Consider the following 21,069-nt stretch of genomic DNA (forward strand, 5'->3'; position numbering starts at 1 on the left):
ACCATCCCTGGGCAGGGGGGGAGGGGGGGTTGGTAGTTGGTGATTGAATCCTTAGGCAAGTAGACAGCTGGATGGCGAAACCGCGTACTGACTGTATGGTGACTTGCCTGCCTGGTGCAAAGTTAGCGGACATTACGCGTGTAGTAGATAGGCTGATAAGACAGTGCTGGGGAGGAGCCTGTGGTCGTGGTGCATGTTGGCACCAACGATGTGGGGAAATGCAGTCGTAAGGTCCTGGAGGAAAAATTTAGGCTGCTAGGCGGGAGACTTAAGGCCAGGACCTCCAAGGTAGCCTTCTCGGAAGTGCTACCTGTTCCACGTGCAGGGCAGGAGAGACAGGCACAAATTAGAAGTCTCAATGTGTAAATGAGACGATGGTGTAAGGAGGAAGGGTTTAAGTTTGTTAGGCACTAGGATGCTTTCTGGAACAAGCGGGAGCTATACGAAAGAGACGGTCTCCACTTGTCCCCGGATGGAACCAAGCTGCTGGCGCTTAAAATCAAAAAGGTGGCAGAGCAGTTTTTAAACTAAAACTTGGGGGAAAGCCGACAGGAGATGAAATGTCTCTGGTTTGGGAGGACTCGTCTCAAAGAGATGAAGGGTTGGCTGCTATTTTTCTACCGGGTAACGGATCAGAGTTGTCCACTGTGATGGTGACAAACAGTATGGACTGTCTGCCAGAGTCTCGAGGGGGCAGGAGGAAGGTGGCGGGCCTAGCTTGCCTGGGAAATTATAGATGTTTGTATGCAAATGCTAGAAGTGTTCGAAGTAAAATTGGTGAATTGGAATGTTTAGTGTTGGGAGAAAACATAGACATTGTGGAAATTTCAGAAACTTGGTGGAATTAGGAGAATCAGTGGGACACGGTGATTCCTGCATATATCAGAAGGATAGGGAGGGAAGGGTTGGAGGTGGGGTGAGCAGACAAATTAAAAACTAATGAGTCACCAGGTCCGGATGGCATACATCCGAGAGTTCTGAAAGAACTCAAAGTTGAATGTGTGGATCTTCTAACAAAAATCTGTAATCTTTCATTGAAAACTGCCTCCGTTCCTGAGGACTGGAAGGTAGCAAATGTCACCCCCATCTTTAAAAAGGGTTCCAGAGGAGATCCGGGAAATTACAGGCCAGTCGGTCTGACTTCAATACCGGGAAAGTTGGTAGAAAGCATTATCAAGGACAGAATGAGTAGGCACATTGATGAACACGGGTTATTAAGGAAGACTCAGCATGGGTTCTGCAAGGGAAGATCTTGCCTCACTAACCTGTTACATTTCTTTGAGGGGGTGAACAAACATGTGGACAAAGGAGACCCGATAGATGTTGTTTACCTTGACTTCCAGAAAGCTTTTGATAAAGTTCCTCATCAAAGGCTCCTTAGAAAGCTTGAGAGTCATGGAGTAAAAGGACAGGTCCTCTTGTGGATCAAAAACTGGCTGAGTAATAGGAAGCAGAGAGTGAGTATAAATGGGCAGTCTTCGCAGTAGAGGACGGTAAGCAGTGGGGTGCCGCAGGGCTCAGTATTGGGTCCCATGCTCTTTAACTTGTTCATAAATGATTTAGAGTTGAGAGTGAGCAGTGAAGTGGCCAAGTTTGCGGATGACACTAAATTCTTCAGGGTGGTGAGAACCAGAGAGGATTGTGAGGAGCTCCAAAGGGATCTGTTGAGGCTGGGTGAGTGGGCGTCAACGTGGCAGATGCGGTTCAATGTGGCCAAGTGCAAAGTAATGCACATTGGGGCCAAGAATCCCAGCTACAAATACAAGTTGATGGGATGTGAACTGGCAAAGACTGACCAAGAGAGAGATCTTGGGGTCGTGGTAGATAACTCACTGAAAATGTCAAGACAGTGTGCGTTTGCAATAAAAAAGGCCAACGCCATGCTGGGAATTATTAGGAAGGGAATTGAAAACAAATCAGCCAGTATCATAATGCCCTGAATAAATCGATGGTGCGGTCTCATTTGGAGTACTGTGTGCAGTTCTGGTCGCCGCACCTCAAAAAGAATATTATAGCATTGGAGAAAGTCCAGAAAAGGGCAACTAGAATGATTAAAGGGCTGGAACACTTTCCCTATGAAGAAAGGTTGAAACGCTTGGGACTCTTTAGCTTGGAGAAACGTCGACTGCGGGGTGACATGATAGAGGTTTACAAGATAATGCATGGGATGGAGAAAGTAGAGAAAGAAGTACTTTTCTCCCTTTCTCAAAATACAAGAACTTGTGGGCATTCGATGAAATTGCTGAGCAGACAGGTTAAAACAGATAAAAGGAAGTACTTCTTCACCCAAAGGGTGATTAACATGTGGAATTCACTGCCACAGGAGGTGGTGGCGGTCACAAGCATAGCCACCTTCAAGAGGGGTTTAGATAAAAATATGGAGCAGAAGTCCATCAGTGGCTATTAGGCACAGAGTGTGTGTGTGTGTGTGTGTGTATATATATATATATATATATATATATATATATATATATATATATATATATATATATACACATAATTTTTTTGCCACTTTGTGACACAGAGTGTTGGACTGGATGGGCCATTGGCCTGATCTAGCATGGCTTCTCTTATGTTCTTAATAATAGGATCCAAACCGCATTTTACCAACTTGTCAACAAGAATATTATGTGGAACCTTATCAAAAACCTCACTGATATCAAGATAAATTATGTCTACAGCATTCCTCTGATCCAGCAAGATAGCAACTTTCTCAAAAAAAGTGATAAGGTTAGTCTGACTTGACGTGTTCTTGAAAAACCCAGTAACTTGGTAATCACAGCTGTCCTTTCTAAATGCTGAAGTACTGATTATTTGTTCTAAAACTTTTCGAGGTGTAGACGCCAAACTGATAGGTTGGTAGTTACTTGGATTCTCCCCCCCACCTTCTTGAAGACGGGGACATTTGCTCACCTCCAATCTTCTAGCACCTCAACTGTTTGCCAAGAATTCTGAAAAATAACGGCCATAGGCTTAGAAATTACATCCACAAGGTTTTTAGTACCCTTGGATGCAGTTAATCTGGTCCAAGGACTAAGTTTCAGTTAAAGAAACTAGGTATTTACGTACTACTCCTGTATTGATTCTAGGCGACAACACCCTTCCTTCATCAGGTGTTCTGTTTCTGCCAGGTTGAGCACCATTCCCCTTACAAGAGAAGATTGAGGAAAAGCAGGATTTGAGCAGTTCTGCCATCTTTTCATCATCTGTTACAATTTTACTATCCTGTCCCCATAAGAGGCCTACCATGCACCCAAGCTCTTTTTCTTACTTTGAACATAAGAAAAGAACCTTTTATGTTGTTTTTTTAGCATCTCTTGCTAGCCTAAGCTCATACTGAACTTTAGCTTTCCTTTCTCCCTACAAATTTCTCTCTGCACCGTTATTTGTTTGTATTAATTTCCTAAATCTGTATCCATTTGTATCCATGTCCTAAATGAGTCTTTTTTACTTCTCAAGTCCTTACAATGTGGTTTATGGAGCTACCCTAGCTTCTTTATGCTCCTGCCATTTTTTCTTCTCATATGAATCATATGTAATTATGCCTTCTATATTGTGCTTTTAAGAAACTCCCACCCCTCTTGAACTCCCTTCTCCTTCAGTATTTCTGGCCATGGGATTCTACCTAGCATAACTTTAAGTTTCTCAAAATTTGCTTTCCTGAAGTCCAACCTATATAGAAACATAGAGTTGGAAGGATCATCTAGTCCAACCCGCTGAACAATGCAGGAAACTCACAAATACCTCCCCCTAAATTCACAGGATCATTGCTGTCAGATGGCCATCTAGCCTCTGTTTAAAATCCTCCAAGGAAGGAGAGCCCACCACCTACTGAGGAAGCCTTTTCCACTGAGGAACCACTCTAAAGGTCAGGAAGTTCTTCCTGATGTTGAGCCGGAAACTCTTTTGATTTAATTTCAACCCACTGGTTCTGGTCTTACCTTCCGGGGCCACAGAAAACACAGACAGCCCTTCAAGTACTTGAAGATGGTGATCATATCACCTCTCAGCCGCCTCCTCTCCAGGATAAACATGCCCAGATCCTTCAACCTTTCTTCATAGGACTTGGTCTCCAGACCCCTCACCATCTTCGTCACCCACCTTTGGACCCATTTCAACTTGTCTATATCCTTCTTAAAATGTGGTGCCCAAAACTGAACACAATACTCCAGGTGAGGTCTTACCAGAGCAGAGTAAAGCGATACCATCACTTCACATGATCTGGACAATATACTTCTGTTGATACAGCCCAAAATTGTATTTCCCTTTTTAGCCACCACATCACACTGTCTATATCCTTCTTAAATAGCAGCATATGGTCCACTAAGACCCCTAGATCCTTTTCACACATATTACTGCTAAGCCAAGTCTCTCCCATCCTATAACCATGCATTGGATTTTTCCTACCTAAATGCAGAACTTTACATGTATCCCTGTTAAAATTTATTTCATTGGTTTTAGCCCAGTTTTCCAACCTGTCAAGGTCATCCTGTATCCTGTTTCTATCTTCTACTGTATTTGCAACCCCTCCCAATTTAGCATAATCGGCAAATTTAATAAGTATTCCCTCTATACCTTCATCCAAATCATTTATAAAGATGTTGAACAAAACAGGTCCCAGGACAGATCCTTGAGGCACTCCACTTGTCACTCCTCTCCAAGAGGATGAGGACCCATTCACAAACACTCTTTGGGTGCATTCTGTCAACCAGTTACAGATCCACCTAATGTTAACAGGATCTAAACCACATTTTACCAACTTGTCAACAAGGATAGTATGTGGAACCTTATCAAAAGCCTTACTGAAATCAAGATAAACGATGACTACGACATTCCCTGATTCAGAAAGGCAGTCACTTTCTCAAAAAAAGAGATCAGGTTAGTCTGACATGACTTGTTCTTGAGAAACCCATGCTGGCTCTTAGTAATCACAGCCATCATTTTTAAATGTTCCAGGACTGACTGTTTGATGATTTCTTCTAAAACTTTACCAGGGATAGATGTCAAGCTGATGGGTCGGTAGTTACCCAGATCCTCCTTTTTCCCCTTCTTGAAGATGGGGGACAACATTTGTTCACCTCCAATCTTCCGGCACCTCTCTTGTTCTCCAAGAATTCTCAAAAATAATAGCCAGAAGTTCAGAAATTACATCTGCAAGCTCTTTTAGAACCATTGGAAGTAGTTCATCTGGCCCTAAGGACTTAGTTTCGTTTAAAGAAACTAGGTGTTTATGTACTACCCCTATGCTGATCCTAGGTTGGAACGTCATACCCTCATTTCCCTTGTCTGGCAAAAGGCTGGTGCTCCTGAGCTTTGTGCAGCCTATGATGAACCCTAACTGTGGCAGAGATCTTGCACATTCTATTAGGATTTCCTCTACTGAGTAACCTACAGAAGTAATTGAAAGTTGAGGCTGGAATGGCTTTGTGTTTCCTTCCCAGCGTGTGTACATGACTAAAAGGGACTACATTGTAGACAGGGAGTTAAGCCCACATTCACAAAACTAACTGGAATATGTTCATTCTAAAGTTCCTCATGGTCACCCCACCATGCTCTTTACAGTACAGGAGGCTGTGTTCCCTAGATATAATTTAGGGATGGGTGCAGTGCCCTGACATCAAAGGCATAGCTATTGGCTACATCAGGGTAAGCAAGTTGGCTGTAAATCCTCCTGTCATGGGGGAGCTGCTGACACACTGCTCTTGAGTCATGGTAGCTATGAACTCCTGCTGTGCTCTCCATACTTGACCAAAAGATGACCAGTTTTGCACTAGACCTTTAATCCTGGTTTAGCCCTGTTCCAAACTGACATTCTACACTAGAATCAGAGAAACCAACTCTATGACTCTGTGATTCTATGATTTTAGTGTAGAATGTCAGCTTGGGGACAGGGCTAAACCAGGACCAAAGGTCTAGTGTGAAATTGGTCAATGTTTTTGTTACATATCTCCCCTCTGCACAGGATATCAATGAGTGGTGCCAGCATCAGCAATATACACTTGCTGGGTGGGTCTTAGGTTTGGGATGTTTGTTGTTTGATCTATGATGCCTTCCCTAATTGAGCCCACAGAACTCATTTAAAAATGAATTTTTTAAAAGTGCATAATTGGTTCAGAAGGCAGTCCCTCTTCTAAGATGTTGCCCATTACAAAGTAAGCAGGTGTGATCTTAAAAGAATGTATACCTTTGTCTTTAATTTGTTTGGTCATATGTAAATTTATGCCTTCAGTCAATCACTAAAACTCATACAGTTAATCAACTAATATTTCTTTATCCAAACAACAACCAATGAATTGCATTTCTCCACAAAGCTTTCTAAAGTTCAATGGGATAGAAATCACTACAGCGCTGAAACTGATTCAGAAATATTTTGCGGTGTATCCAAAACAACTGATTTAAGGTATCTTGTTCGGCCAAAGATTACATGACTGTGACATTACAACTGGGTGAGATCACATGGGGAATTTGGTGCAACAGTATTCCGGCTTTGAAAAAGCCAATACTCTTTGGCAGTCATACAGGCCCCACCCTGGCAGTCATACAGGCCCCACCCTGCTGCCAGGAGTGGCATAGGCCACACCCACACACAAGAGGAGCATTCATACTGCTCCTGCGCGTACGGGGCATGTGCATCATGCGCCCCAGCCGTTTAGACAGCTGGGAAATGCACCCTGCATGTGCTTTAGAGATCTGCTACCAGGAAGTTCCCAGTAGCTATTTAATCCACTCCCAGTCTATCCTAAAATGAGGTAGGTATGGGTAGGACTCGGGAGCAGATGTGCAGGTGTGACTGTTCACATTAAATATGGAGGAGAGGCATGGCTAGGTCAGGCCAAATCTCCCGTGATCACACCCATTGTGTCCTCACTACTACAATGATTTTAATCAAACCCAATGAATGACTTACAGATAATCCATGGGATAAAGTTGACTTAGTTAAATAGCACAGGGGACTGTTCAGTGGCTTGCACTCCTCATTTGACCCTTGTCAAAAGCAGCACTATCCCCAACCCCCACAAAGTATACCAGGGCCTCATTACCATACCTCTCTGATAGCTGTGCAAAACTCACTCTGCAGTACTTTTTTAAGTGACTGTAGTTTGTGTCCTGGTACTTCTCCACATTCTTGTAGCTTCTCCAGCAGTTCAATGGCTCTGGCAACATCTGAATATATAAAAATAGGGCAAAAGTTTAGGGAGGGACACATACATTATGATTCATGTTTATGTTCCAGCTAAACAGAGGAGTGACTGAAATAATTTGAAATACAAGCTTTTCTAATACCACAGTGATTTTAATTTTTTTCCTCTGTACTAATAAGATCAAGTTCAGCTTTGCATTTTCGGTTCTTTAACTAAACATATTGCTTTAGGCTGCAATCTTAGTCTGCAAAATATATGAGAAGCAGGAAAGTGGGCATGAAGTTGAAGGTATATTTTGAAACTTTACATGGAAGCTGATCATCCAGCTAAGCAAGCAGCCCAGACTTGTGTAGTTCTTGATTTGCAAGCTAGAAGCATAGATCTTTGGCCAGACAGAATTTTAAATTTTTGTTTTCCATGTAGAAATAACTTCAGGGATGGAACTGAATAGTACAGTGATCCAAGTGTTTAAAAGGACCCAGGGGACAGTTCTGTCTTGCACTATTGCACGGCTGACACATAACCTTGTACTTTGTTTGCAAAATGTAATGTTGAGGCAGAATGTAATGACTCCATATAAAACAAGAGTATCGTAGATGCCTTCTTAACTCCCCACAGCTAAAACATCATTGCCTAACATTTTGGAACTTTAAAAGATGCAAGTCATTTAGGGTAAGCGAAACGGAAGCTGTCTAAAAACAAATATCAAACTAGCTAGCTGACAGGCTGAAAGACACTGGCCCAAAAACTGCTAGCTAATAGTGTATTTCAGGATAATTCTAGCCAGCACAATTTACAATACACAAATTAGCATCAATTATTGTGACCTGCTAGGTGTTTAACAACACTCTTACTTTATATTATGCCAGTAGCTTTCAAGACTCAGTGGTGGGGGTCTATTCATTTTAAGCTTTTAAATAAGAATTTCATTTACTTTGAAACCTTACTGTCTAGCTGCAACAGTACAGCTGGTCCAATCAAAATGATAATGTAAACTGAATGCCTAAGAAATTATTAAGAGAAAATATTTTGATTACCCATGTACATCCACTTGTCTATTTTTGCAGATATGTTTATTATGTAAATTACTATATCATCCTACTAATAACTGTCTTGACAACTTCCTATATCAGTACCATACATCAGTACCATATCTCATGTGCAAATCTCATTTGCAGAGATTGCACAGGGACAATTGCTAGGGGAAGGATAATTAATCTTTATTTTTTCTAATTCTATTTAACACTCTATTTTACTAGTTCCTAATGATTTTAGCACACTCTGAAGTTCATTTTAATAACTCTATAAATGATAAAAGATCCAGGATTTTGAGAAAATCTTAATTTGCATGTTTGATTCATATTCTTTAAAACGATATTATTACTGTGAAACTGCAAAACAGGAAAGACCAAAACTTGTAGGAACACATCAGGACCACAATTTAATTTTGTTCAAAATGGAGAAAAAAATTAAATATAAATGTGAGAAAGAAACACTGGCATTGTGAAAACCAGAAGCTCTACCAATCTTTCTGTGTACTTCCTGGCTATGTGCCAAGGATTTTCATGTGTGTTTTAATTAAAATGTATTCTCTCTTGATCTTCATATACAGCAGAAGCCTGCATGCACCATATCCTCCTCACCCAACAGATGGTTAGTGCTCTAAACAGCAATGATGGGGGGCAGAGATGAAATAAATAACCACATACAATCCCTTTTCCAAAATGATGACTAGCATTATCAGAAATGACGAAGCTGCTCACCCAGGGAGAAAAGGTACAAATAAAAGATAAAATAATTGAAAGAAGCTGTCTCTCCACCCGTACCCTGGACTTTTGGATGATAAGAATTGCAGAATTCTTCCCCTCCTACCTTGCATATTGCAAAGGTTTGCGTCTGATGGGCTAAGAGATAACTAGAGCTTTAAAGAAAAGAAAAGTAAAAATGTAACACAAGCAGGGGACCTGTGAAGACTTGCAGGGGGCATCTATTTTCTCTTCTGCGATTTCCTCTTTCCCTTCCTTGCAACCCCCCCCCCCCCAGCCTCTCCCCTTTTCTTGCTTCAGCTGCTTCTTCCCACCCACCCCCCCAAACCTGCATTTATTTTTTTACTACATTTTGACTACATTAAAAGATTAACAATTAAGAATGTATCTTTTAAAACAGCGGTCCCCATCCCTTGGACCAGTACCGGTCCGTGGCCCATCAGCAACCAGGCTGCCAGCCTCGGTCCCCCCTGTGGTACCCTGCAGTCTCTCCACCCCCACACCGCGGTGCCTCCTCCTCCCTCTGTTTTTACAATGTTAAGTCAGGGAAAGCGCCTTCCAGGCTCTTTAAAAGCTCACCCCCTTCTGCCAATCAGCTGATCCACAGGGGAAACCGTGGCAGCGGCGGCGAGTGACCGCTGAACAAGCAGTGCTACCCTTGCCTCCAGAGGCAAGAGCAGTGCTGCTTGTTCAGCGGTCTGCTCACCACTGCTGCCGCAGGGGGGAGGGGTGGGGTTGAGCTTTTAAAGAGCCAGGAAGGTGCTTTCCCCAGCTTAACATGGTAAAAACAGAGGGAGGAAGAGGCACCACGGGGGGGGGGGGCAGTGAGGCGGCACAGGGGGGAGAGCAAATTCAGTTTCCCCACCCTGCTGGCCCTGGGGCCGCAGTGGGCAAGTCACCGGTCCCTGGTGCCAAAAAGATTGGGGACCACTGTTCTAAAATCACTCCAGAATTTTCTTCATATTGCAGACTTCACGAGAAACTTAGTCAAATTTATGGACAAAGCCATCTGCCTTTCCTTTTTATGTGATGTGCAAAACTTCCAAAATTAGAAACATCAGATGCATTCATCTGATATGCCTAATATTGGAAGTTTGTTCAACACCTCAAAAGGGAAGGCATGATAAATCCTCTTATCAGATACCAACACACTTCCATTCAACAGTTAGGTGGTTGCTACTACATGAGGGGGTAGCTGAATTTGAAAAGGTGCTGGTTAATGTCTGCTGAACTAAAGCTTCAATCTCACAATATTAGCAATACAGAATTTACAAACAGAAATGAACTCAGCAGCAAAAATGGTAATTCAAAATAGATTGGCATTAGACACAATGCTAGCTCAGCACGGAGGAGTGTGTGCTTATATACACCAGGAGTATTGTTTTTATGTGAATATCTCTGGACATACTGTAACAGTATTAAAAGACCTCAAGGATGCAGTTTAAAAGTATTTCATAATGTGGCTTTAAATTCTGGAGTTGGTTACCAGATGTATCCTGATGGGTTGAATCATTTGGGGCTGCAAACACAGAAGATGACAGAAACAGGATACAGGATGACCTTGACAGGCTGGAAAACTGGGCTAAAATCAATAAAATGAATTTTAACAGGGATACACATAAAGTTCTGCATTTAGGTAGGAAAATCCAACGCATGGTTATAGGATGGGGGAGACTTGTCTTAGCAGTAGTATGTGCAAAAAGGATATAGGGGTCTTAGAAGAAGATACTGGATTTATATCCCGCCCTCCACTCCGAAGAGTCTCAGAGCAGCTCACAATCTCTTTTACCTTCCTCCCCCATAACAGACACTCTGTGAGGTGGGTGAGGCTGAGAGGGCTCTCACAGCAGCTGCCCTTTCAAGGGCATCCTCTGCCAGAGCTATGGCTGACCCAAGGCCATTCCAGCAGCTGCAAGTGGAGGAGTGGGGAATCAAATCCGGTTCTCCCAGATAAGAGTCCACACACTTAACTACTACACCAAACTGACTCTCTTAGTGGATCATACACTGAACATGAGTCAACAGTATGATGCGGTGGCTAAAAAGGCAAATGCAATTTTGGGCTGTATCAACAGAAGTATAATATTCAGATCACATGATGTGATGGTATCACTTTACTCTGCTGTGGTAAGACCTCAACTGGAGTATTGTGTTCACTTTTGGGCACCACATTTTAAGATGGATATAGACAAGCGGAATGGGTCCAGAGGAGGGAGATGGTGAAGATGGTGAGGGGTCTGGAGACCAAGTCCTATGAGGAAAGGTTGAAGGAGCTGGGGATGTTTAGCCTGGAGAGGAGGCATCATTCGCGGGCCATAAAAAATTATCGACTAAAAAAACAGTGCTCCTCCGGGGGAGAATGATTCAGGCCAGCAAAATTAATGCAAATAATTGTTTTTCTATTTGAAGTCATGTGGGGAGAGACTAATCTGGCACACACACATACACACGGCCTGCTGCTCTAGGCAAATGCATAGGTCCAGGGCTTTTTTGTAGAAAAAGCCCAGCAGGACTCAGTAGCATTTTAGACCACATTCCCTAATATTAGCATATCAGGTCACACACTCATTAGCATACTAGGCCACACCATCTGGGATAATCAAGTGCAAACTGAACTGTGACAGTAGCTTTTCCAGGCCCTGCAGCAATTCTGGCTGGTCAGCAATGCCCCAGGGAGGCTGCCACACAGTACATCTGGGCCTTGTGATCCCTGCCTGGCGCTGGGGAGGCTGCTGCACAGCGTAGCTGGGCCCCACGATCCTCGCTGGCCAGCCAGGCCCCAGGGAGGCTGCCACATGGCAATCTATGTATCTGTCCAGCAATCCCCAAGGGCCACACCAAGTGATATGCGGCCCTCAGGATGGAGGTTCCCCACCCCTGATATAGAGGATGGTGTGGAATTGTTTTCTGTGGCCCCAGAAAACAAGGAGGGACGGTGGCTCAGTGGTAGAGCATCTGCTTGGTAAGCAGAAGGTCCCAGGTTCAATCCCTGGCATCTCCAAAAAAGGGTCCAGGCAAATAGGTGTGAAAAACTTCAGCTTGAGACCCTGGAGAGCCGCTGCCAGTCTGAGAAGACAATACTGACTTTGATGGACCAAGGGTCTGATTCAGTATAAGGCAGCTTCATATGTTCATATGTTCAGAAGGTAGGACCAGAACCAATGGGTTGAAATTAAATCAAAAGTGTTTCCTTGAGAGGTGGTGGGCTCTCCTTCCTTGGAGGTTTTTAAACAGAGGCTAGATGGCCATCTGACAGCAATGAAGATCCTGTGACTTTAGGGGGAGGTGTTTGTGAGTTTCCTGCATTGTGCAGGGGGTTGGACTAGATGACCCTGGAGGTCCCTTCCAACTCTATGATTCTATTTCTAAAGGTTCTGATAGTAGCGGGATTATGCTTAGTGATATATGAGAATGTGTTTTTGTTGCATTATGAGCTGTCTACCATCACTATCTTTTTGTATTTCTGCTTCTATGAGAACCAAGCCTCTCACTGTTAACATACCCATGCACCAGCTGCAGCAGGATGGGTGGGCTAAATTCTAGAGATGAGACAGAAAGGCCCAAGTCTCAGAGAGGGAAAACTATTGCAGAATTTGGGGTTACATGAACCTGGGCCCTTCTGTTCTTTTGTGTTATATAGGCAGGCCTCAGATTCAGCGGGAGCTCACAGGAGCACAGCTCCTGAACCTTTCTGACAGTTCCACCTCCTCCTTCTCACCTTGTCCATTGAATAGTAGGTGCAGCTGCATAATAATCCCTGGATGAGTTCCACCACCTTTTCTCTTACAAAACGAACCCTGTATATAGGTTTTAAAATAGCTAACATATTCCTTGGTTCAATTATCCCACAAGTCTCTGCTTTCCTGCTGACAACCTAAGTGTAAAAAGTAAAGCTTTGCCCTCCAAATGTACCTTCCTAGCTTGGCCTCCATGTTCCAGGCTAGCATAAACTTTAAGAGATAAGTATCTGAGGCACTATACTCACTGAACATAGAAAAAACCCTATATATCTAGGTAAGAGTTCACTGCTGAACAAAGAATTCTTACCTATGGTATGGACGAAGGGTCTGGTTCTTGTCAGAGACTACCCCATTTCAGAGTGGCATCTTGCAGTGAATCCTTTAGGTAAGCAGAAAGGTATAAGTAGACGGTCCTTTCCACCATTTCTTGCTTCTTTTCAAATACTCACTTTTGAAGAGCTTGGTGAGCAGACAAGGAATGTTCCTTATTTTTATTTCGGGGTGTTTGCCTAATGCTCTATTGGATTATTTTTGATATTAGGTTTTTTCCTTGGTCAATAAAAAAATACCTCAGCATTAAGCTGACTAGAATATTTTTCTCTCTGGAGTGAATTCAATCATTGACTCAATGAACCAACGGTTGGGGGAGTTTGGGGTGCAGCCTCCAGCAAATCCTTCAATGCCGACTTCCTGCCCATTCTTTGATGGCATGAACTGTACTTGCCACCTTGCACTTGCCATCCAGGTGTCCCTATTGTTTCTAGCAGACCCACATCCCCTCCATTTTATCACTAAGATGTATCCCACAAAGAAAATTTCAAATTCACGGATGGCAACTTGGATTCCAACATTTTTCTAGATGAGGGCACAGATTCTAGCATTCACCCAGTCACTGAACATCTCTGGATTGTTCAATCCCCAGTGGCCCAGTGGAAAGAAGGATCCTAGCTTGTGGCTAATGGCATTTGGTCTCAATAGGAAGTGCTGAGGTCACCAAGCTAGGTTCAGTCTCACTCTGGAACTGCTTCTCTGTCACTAGATACTCAGCACAAAACTCATTCCAACCCTTGCTATTTCCAACTACTGAGGGAGAATACTGAGACTGTTGGATCAGGCTACGTATGAATTTTCTGCTCTGCCCTTTAATCTTCTCCTCATTTTATCACAATATCCATCCCTTTGAGGTCACTGTCTATCCTCTGAGCGTTACCTGAGAAGAACCTTGCTCCTCCTACCTCCCCATCTCCTTTTCAGGGGACATTGTACATTTGTAACAACACTGAGGGAGGGTTCTCACTTCCTAGGCTAGCCTGAGGGAGAACAGCATAAGCCAGGGGTGTCGAACTCATTTATTAGGAGGGCCGGATCTGACATAAATGGGACTTTGTGGGGCCAAACCATGCATTTCATAAAATGTACTGCCAGAGAGCAGAGATATAAACTTTATAAAGGACACAAACAAACACAAAGATATTTTTAACTTAAATACAAACATGCTTAAAACTCTTGTAATATTTTGTTTAAAATGGAAAGGTGGGGGAATAGTGGGAATTTGCAATGCAATTTTAAAAATAAAACATTAAGAAAAAACACAGCTGTCACAGCAGAAACTAAAAATATAAAATGCTCTCAGCCTGGGAAAACATGAACGTGCCAGGGTAGGGCATTACAAGCTTCTTTCCACCCCCACCCCCCCAAATCTACTCAGATTGGCAATGGCTCCCCAGTGTAATATCCCCCTTTGGCTGTGGGTTCCCAAGTTAGTGTACTCAGTAGGTACCAGTTCTCATGTCCATTGAGCAGAGACAAAGCTGGCTCAAAGCATCAACCCTTTATGTGCAAGGACACAACTCCAGGAAGCTTCAGCTGGCCATAGGAATGCTGGGAAGTTACACTGAGCTCCACTCCACTGAAGCACATTGCAGCACAGACAAAGTTGCAAGGAAAACATGGAGTGGATTTTCCATTCAGTTCTCTGTGCCCACAGACCAGAATGGAAAATCCACTCCGCATTTTCTTTGTAGCTTTGCTTCCTGCTTTAGCCTTTGAAAAGACAAAGGGGAAGAAAGAGCCCTGTGGGCCTGATCAAAGTTCTGAGTGGGCTGATTTGGCCTGCAGGCCAGACACTTGACACCCCCTAGCATAAGCAGTTCAGCTTCCAATAAGAATATCTTGTTGAAAACTCATTCATCAAATGCTTGAGTGATTCTGTATCCCAGCCAGTTACTTGTAGCTTAATGATTCCCAAGCTGCCTTCTTAATTCTTTTCTCTACTCATTCCTGTTATTTTTGTATGTTAAAGACTGTACTTCAGTACTGTTTCCCTCTGTCTTCTACCATGATACTTTCCCAAGGTATTGCCTCAGGTTTTTATCTATATAAACACAAATTAAAAGGTCCTCTTACCCCAGGACTTGGAGGTACACTTGTGAAAAAGCACACACGTATACTGCCTTTGGTCCCCTGGTAACAAATGGCACAGATGTGCTTCTGTATCATTAAACACAGGGGGTAATCTATAACTATTATTCATAATTTAGTGTATATCTTTGCATGCATATAGCTCTGAGATACATATAGCTATAAACTATGGTTTCACTTAAGGGAATCTAAGGGTCCAATTTACACCAGAACATCCCCTCCTCTCAAAATAACTTGCCTGATTTTTTGTACATGGTCATTGCTCCAATAAAGAAGAACCAAACTATATATGTTGAAGTACAAACAGCATATTCCACACAAACAAATCCTAGAGGATAACCTTTTGTACCGAAATCTTCAAATTGTTTCTGCTGTTAGATAAAACCCCTATGTTTTGCTTAAAACCAATTGTACTGTATATCAAGTAGTATATCAAAAGTAGTAGATATGGGGCCCCTATCATCATCAAGCTGCATTCCAAAGTGACAGCTGCCCTGCCCACACATGCGCGTGCACACACAAAAAACGAACGCTGTATGTTTCCTTATGGGGGAGTGACGCAACAGTCCCCGATGCGAGGCTAGGGATCCGCCCACCCCAAGGAATGCCGGATGTTTCCTAAGGGGGAAAGGAGGGTCAGCCACAGGTGTAGCAGGCTTCATATTGTTTGGGGAAAGCGTGTTTTGCTACACAGACGTTATTTAGAGAATTGTGGAGATGCAACGGTTCTAAGCAGACATAGTTTGGAGAGGAGACATACCCAACGAATAAAATGATGGCTTTAAAACTGAACACAGCTAACATTATACGTGTAACACGTCCCTTTAACATCAGGTTGCGTGTCGATACAACTCATGCTCTTTAACTTGTTCATTAATGATCCAGAGTCGGGAGTAAGCAGCAAAGTAGCCAAGTTTGCAGATGACACTAAATTATTCAGGGTGGTGAGAACCAGAGAGGATTGCGAGGCACTCCAAAGGGGTCTGTTGAGGCTGGGTGAGTGGGCGACAACGTGGCAGATGAGGTTCAATGTGGCCAAGTGCAAAGTAATGCACATCGGGGCCAAGAATCCCGGCTACAAATACAAGTTGATGGGGTGTGAACCGGTAGAGACTGACCAAGAGAGAGATCTTGGGGGTCGTGGTAGATAACTCACTGAAAAAATGTCAAGACAGTGTGCAATTGCAATAAAAAAGGCCAACGCCACGCTGGGAATTATTAGGAAGGGGATTGAAAACAAAGCAGCCGGTATAATGCCCCCCTGTATAAATTGATGGTGTGGGCTCATTTGGAATACTGTGTACAGTTCTGGTCACTGCACCTCAAAAAGTGTATTATAGCATTGGAAATAAGTGTAGAAAAGGGCAACTAGAATGATTAAAGGTTTGGAACACTTTCCCTATGAAGAAAGGTTAAAACGCTTGGGGCTCTTTAGCTCAGAGAAACGTCGACTGCGGGGTGACACGATAGAGGTTTATAAGATTATGCATGGGATGGAGAAAGCAGAGCAATAAGTACTTTTCTCCCTTTCTCACAATACAAGAACTCGTGGGCATTCAATGAATTTGCTGATCAGTCAGGTTAAAACAAATAGAAAGAAGAATTTCTTCACCCAAAGGGTGATTAACCTGCGGAATTCACCACCACAGGAGATGGTGGAGGCTACAAGCATAGCCAGCTTCAGGGGGGAGGGCTTAGATGAAAATATGGAGCAGAGGCTATTAGCCACAATGTGTGTGTGTGTGTGTATAGGCCACTGTGTGACACAGAGTGTTAGTATAAAAGACTACTCCTCTCTTCTGTTCAGCCAGTGTAAAAAATTCTAGTCCCAATTGTTTATTCCATAAAAATTTATAATCCTTTTGTTTAATGTGCACTTCTTGCAAACATACTATATTACAATTTTGTTTTTTTATCCAATGAAATGTTGCCTTTCTTTTTTGTGGTGAATTTAGTCCATTTACATTCCAAGATATCAATTTGTAATCCATCATGGTGCAAATTCTTTATCTTCTTCATAAAATCTTTGCAGTTCCTGTGTATTTGTGATTGTAATCCTTTTCCCTTGAAGTTCAAAGCTCAGACCTTCAGCTATTATCCATCTATACCTCATTCCATTGACACATAGTTTTTCTGTCAATTTTTATATGCTTTTCTGTCAGTTAACACTTGTCTTGGCAGTTCTTTCATAATTCTTACTCTACTGCCTCCCACTGTCAAATGACTTTTCAAATTTTTTATTCATGATTTTTCCCACCATTTCTTTTGTCATAAATCTTATGACCACATCTCTTGGCAGATTATTGTTTTTTGCATAGAGTGAATTTACTCTATACATATAGTTATACATATTTCTATTCCTTCAGGATCTTCCTCCAAAAATTCTGCAATTATTTTTATTATGTATTCTTTCAAGTCTGATTCTTCATCTTCAGGTACACCTCTCAGATGGATCAGAGTTTCCATCAGTTTTCAGTCATGAATTGTCACTTTTTCTTGTAATTTTAACAAGGCGGAGTCATGTGTTTTCACTCTCTCTTCCACTTCTTGTACTTTCTTTGTTATTACCACAGTGTCATTTCTAAGATTCTCTATTTCTTTTTTTAATTCTTTCTTTGAGTCCTCACTATCCTTTCTTATTTTTTTTTAGAGGCAGTTATCATTTCTTTCATCCCCTTCATTATCCTAGCTTCCATTGCATCTAATTGGCTTGCATTTTCTCTATTGAAGCAGCCCTAGCACGAGTTTGTTTCGGGTCTGACATATAAAAGAAATCAAAAATTTTAATCTCACCAAATTGAATTTGAACCATCAGGTTTGATAAAGTGAAGCTTGCCCTTTCCAATGCACCCAATTTCGCTGTCCTCTGAGCCTCCCAGGCTCAGATATTAATGTTTAAAGCTTTTATTTCTCCCAAAATGGCAGTCACAACTTTTGCTTCACTTTAAAAAAATTTCCTTTTTTCCCCTTTTACCAGTTCAAATTTTATCTACTATCCAACAGTAGTAATTTTTTAATTGCCAAATCTGTTAACTCCACCAATGTTTAATGTCCCAATCACTTTAAAAACAATGTTAAAACTTAGTCCTCCCAACAACAATGGCCACCGATGTCTCTCTCTGGTATTATAATCCTAGAGTAGGCTGTTTGCTTCATTGACTTCCTTCTTCTTCCTCCAATACTTCCTGCTTTTCTTGCCTTCAAATCTCGTTTCACTGGTAGAGAAATCTCACAATATCTGACGTATTTCCTGTGTTGACTATGAGAACTGCAGGTCTGTGATGATGGTGCTGCCTCCTCAATCACAGATAGACTAAACAATAAATTCCTTTCTTCTTTTAACACTGTCTTTTAAGTTTACAAAGTTCAAATTTAGCCCCTTATCATTTTCTCCTTTCAGGCTTTCAGTATTTCCAGCTCCCACCTTTTACTTTTGTTTCGTTTAACTTTAATTAGTCCCGGAATGAAGCGATAGCAAATAGTACCTTTTTTCCGTAGTTTATCCAAATCAACACCAGTCCTTTGCAGATTAGATGTTTAAAATTGTAAAAGAAGGTTTGGATCCTGCCGAGCGTATGCCAATTTGATGACTCTGGAAACTTCTGCAGACGATGAATATGCAACTTCTCTCTTGAGATTCCTCAAAGGGCACCCCCCAGGACTCCCTTTCAGCCAAGGTAAGTCTCCTCAAAGTATCTGTGCATATCTTGGACAATTCTCTAGCTGAGAAATGTAGGCAGAAGGCATTAATTTGCCTTTTACTACCCTGAACAGAAGTGCCAGCCTGCCCCCGTTAGGGAAAGCAACTCAACTCGCCATTTTCCAACCCCGGAAGAATTAGACCCGAAATTGTGTCAGCTTTAATAATATCCGTATTTTGTCAATATTCTTGTTGAACTGCAGGTGTGTACTCTCCTACGTCTGAGAGGTATACATTTCTGCACTTCTCACCATAAAATCACTGTCCTTGAGCAGTTGACCTTTTAGGACAGTTTGAGGGGTTAAATACTTTTGTCTCACAATTAGCAATATATAAGATCGATCAAATTAGAAGGTGGGAAATGATACCTTGGGAGAGACCAGTTTCCCAGACACGGTTCTGTGAGAATTCTTGTTTTCACAGCCTGAGCTAGATTCTCCAGCCTGGAGACTGGTAACCTCCCTGTGCTTGCAGAGGATGAGAGACAGTTTTCATGATCGTCTGAGAACAGGTTGCTGAAGCTGCTAGAAAGATAGGTTTCAATGTTAATAAGAAACTGTAGGTGTTTGCAATTAATAATTAACGGGGCAGTGTTATTAGAAAGGGTTGCAGAACTAGTCATGAATGTCTTTGCAACAGTATCCCCCCGTAACACAAGTTCCAGATCATAATAAGAACATGAGGGAAGCCGTGTTAGATCAGGCCAACACTCTGTATCACACAGTGGCAAGAAAACAAAACAAAACCCATATTCCATCAGAAGGTTCACAAGTGGTGCTAGAAGCCCTTCCACTTTGCCCCCCCAATCACCAAGAATACAGAGCATCACTGCCCCAGACTGTTCCAATAAAATGCTGTGGCTAATAGCCGCTGATGGACCTCTGTTCCATATTTTTATCCAATCCCCTCTTGAAGCTGGCTATGCTTGTAGCCTCCACCACCTCCTGCGGCGGTGAATTCTACATGTTAATCACCACACTGCAAATATTAAAAAGAGCTCAAGTAAGTAGCAGTATCTTTAAGTGTGCACCAAGTTGTGAAACACAAGTTGCAGATCATGATAAGAACATAAGAGAAGCCGTGTTGGATCAGGCAAACACTCTGTGTCACACAGTGGCCAATATATATATATATATATATACACACACACACACACACACACATTGTGGCTAATAGCCTCTGCTCCATATTTTCATCTAACCCCACCCCTCTTGAAGCTGGCTATGCTTGTAGCTTTCACCACCTCCTGTGGCAGTGAATTCCACATGTTAATCACCCTTTGGGTGAAGTTCTTCCTTTTATTTGTTTTAACCTGACTGATCAGCAATTTCACTGAAGCCCATGAGTTCTTGTATTGTGAGAAAGGGAGAAAAGTACTTCTTTCTCTGCTTTCTCCATCCCATGCATAATCTTGTAAACCTCTATCGTGTCATCCCGCAGTCGACGTTTCTCCGAGCTAAAGAGCCCCAAGCGTTTTAACCTTTCTTCATAGGGAAAGCCTTAATCATTCTAGTTGCCCTTTTCTACACTTTTTTCCAATGCTATAATACACTTTTTGAGGTGTGGTGACCAGAACTGTACACAGTATTCCAAATGAGCCCACACCATCAATTTATACAGGGGGGCATTATGATACCGGCTGCTTTGTTTTCAATCCCCTTCCTAATAATTCCCAGCGTAGCGTTGGCCTTTTTTATTGCAATCGCACACTGTCTTGACATTTTTTCAGTGAGTTATCTACCACGACCCCCAAGATCTCTCTCTTGGTCAGTCTCTACCGGTTCACACCCCATCAACTTGTATTTGTACCCGGGATTCTTGGCCCCGATGTGCATTACTTTGCACTTGGCCACATTGAACCTCATCTGCCACGTTGTCGCCCACTCACCCAGCCTCAGCAGACCCCTTTGGAGTGCCTCACAATCCTCTCTGGTTCTCACCACCCTGAATAATTTAGTGTCATCTGCAAACTTGGCCACTTTGCTGCTTACTCCCGACTCCGGGTCATTAATGAACAAGTTAAAGAGCATGAGTTGTATCGACACGCAACCTGATGCAACCTGATGTTAAAGGGACGTGTTACATGTATAATGTTAGCTGTGTTCAGTTTTAAAGCCATCATTTTATCCGTTGGGTATGTCTCCTCTCCAAACTATGTCTGCTTAGAACCGTTGCATCTCCACAATTCTCTAAATAACGTCTGTGTTGCAAAACACGCTTTCCCCAAACAATATGAAGCCTGCTACACCTGTGGCTGACCCTCCTTTCCCCCTTAGAAAACATTCGGCATTCCTTGGGGA

At 42.5% G+C, this 21,069-nt stretch overlaps 1 protein-coding gene across 2 annotated transcripts in view; it reads right to left on the reverse strand.

Annotated features, from left to right (window-relative positions):
* Nucleotides 1-21,069, reverse strand: part of LOC132590752 (protein lin-7 homolog A) — a 104,092-nt gene that overhangs the window by 67,292 nt on the left and 15,731 nt on the right. The window contains exon 2 of one of the 2 annotated variants that reach the window (XM_060263664.1): nucleotides 7,046-7,164. In XM_060263664.1, the coding sequence (XP_060119647.1) occupies nucleotides 7,046-7,164 (119 nt within the window). The remainder of the gene's footprint in view (nucleotides 1-7,045; nucleotides 7,165-21,069) is intronic. The other variant, XM_060263665.1, reaches the window with a different exon arrangement.

This window comes from Heteronotia binoei, unplaced genomic scaffold (genome assembly GCF_032191835.1).
Source record: "Heteronotia binoei isolate CCM8104 ecotype False Entrance Well unplaced genomic scaffold, APGP_CSIRO_Hbin_v1 ptg000648l, whole genome shotgun sequence".
NCBI lineage: Eukaryota > Metazoa > Chordata > Lepidosauria > Squamata > Gekkonidae > Heteronotia > Heteronotia binoei.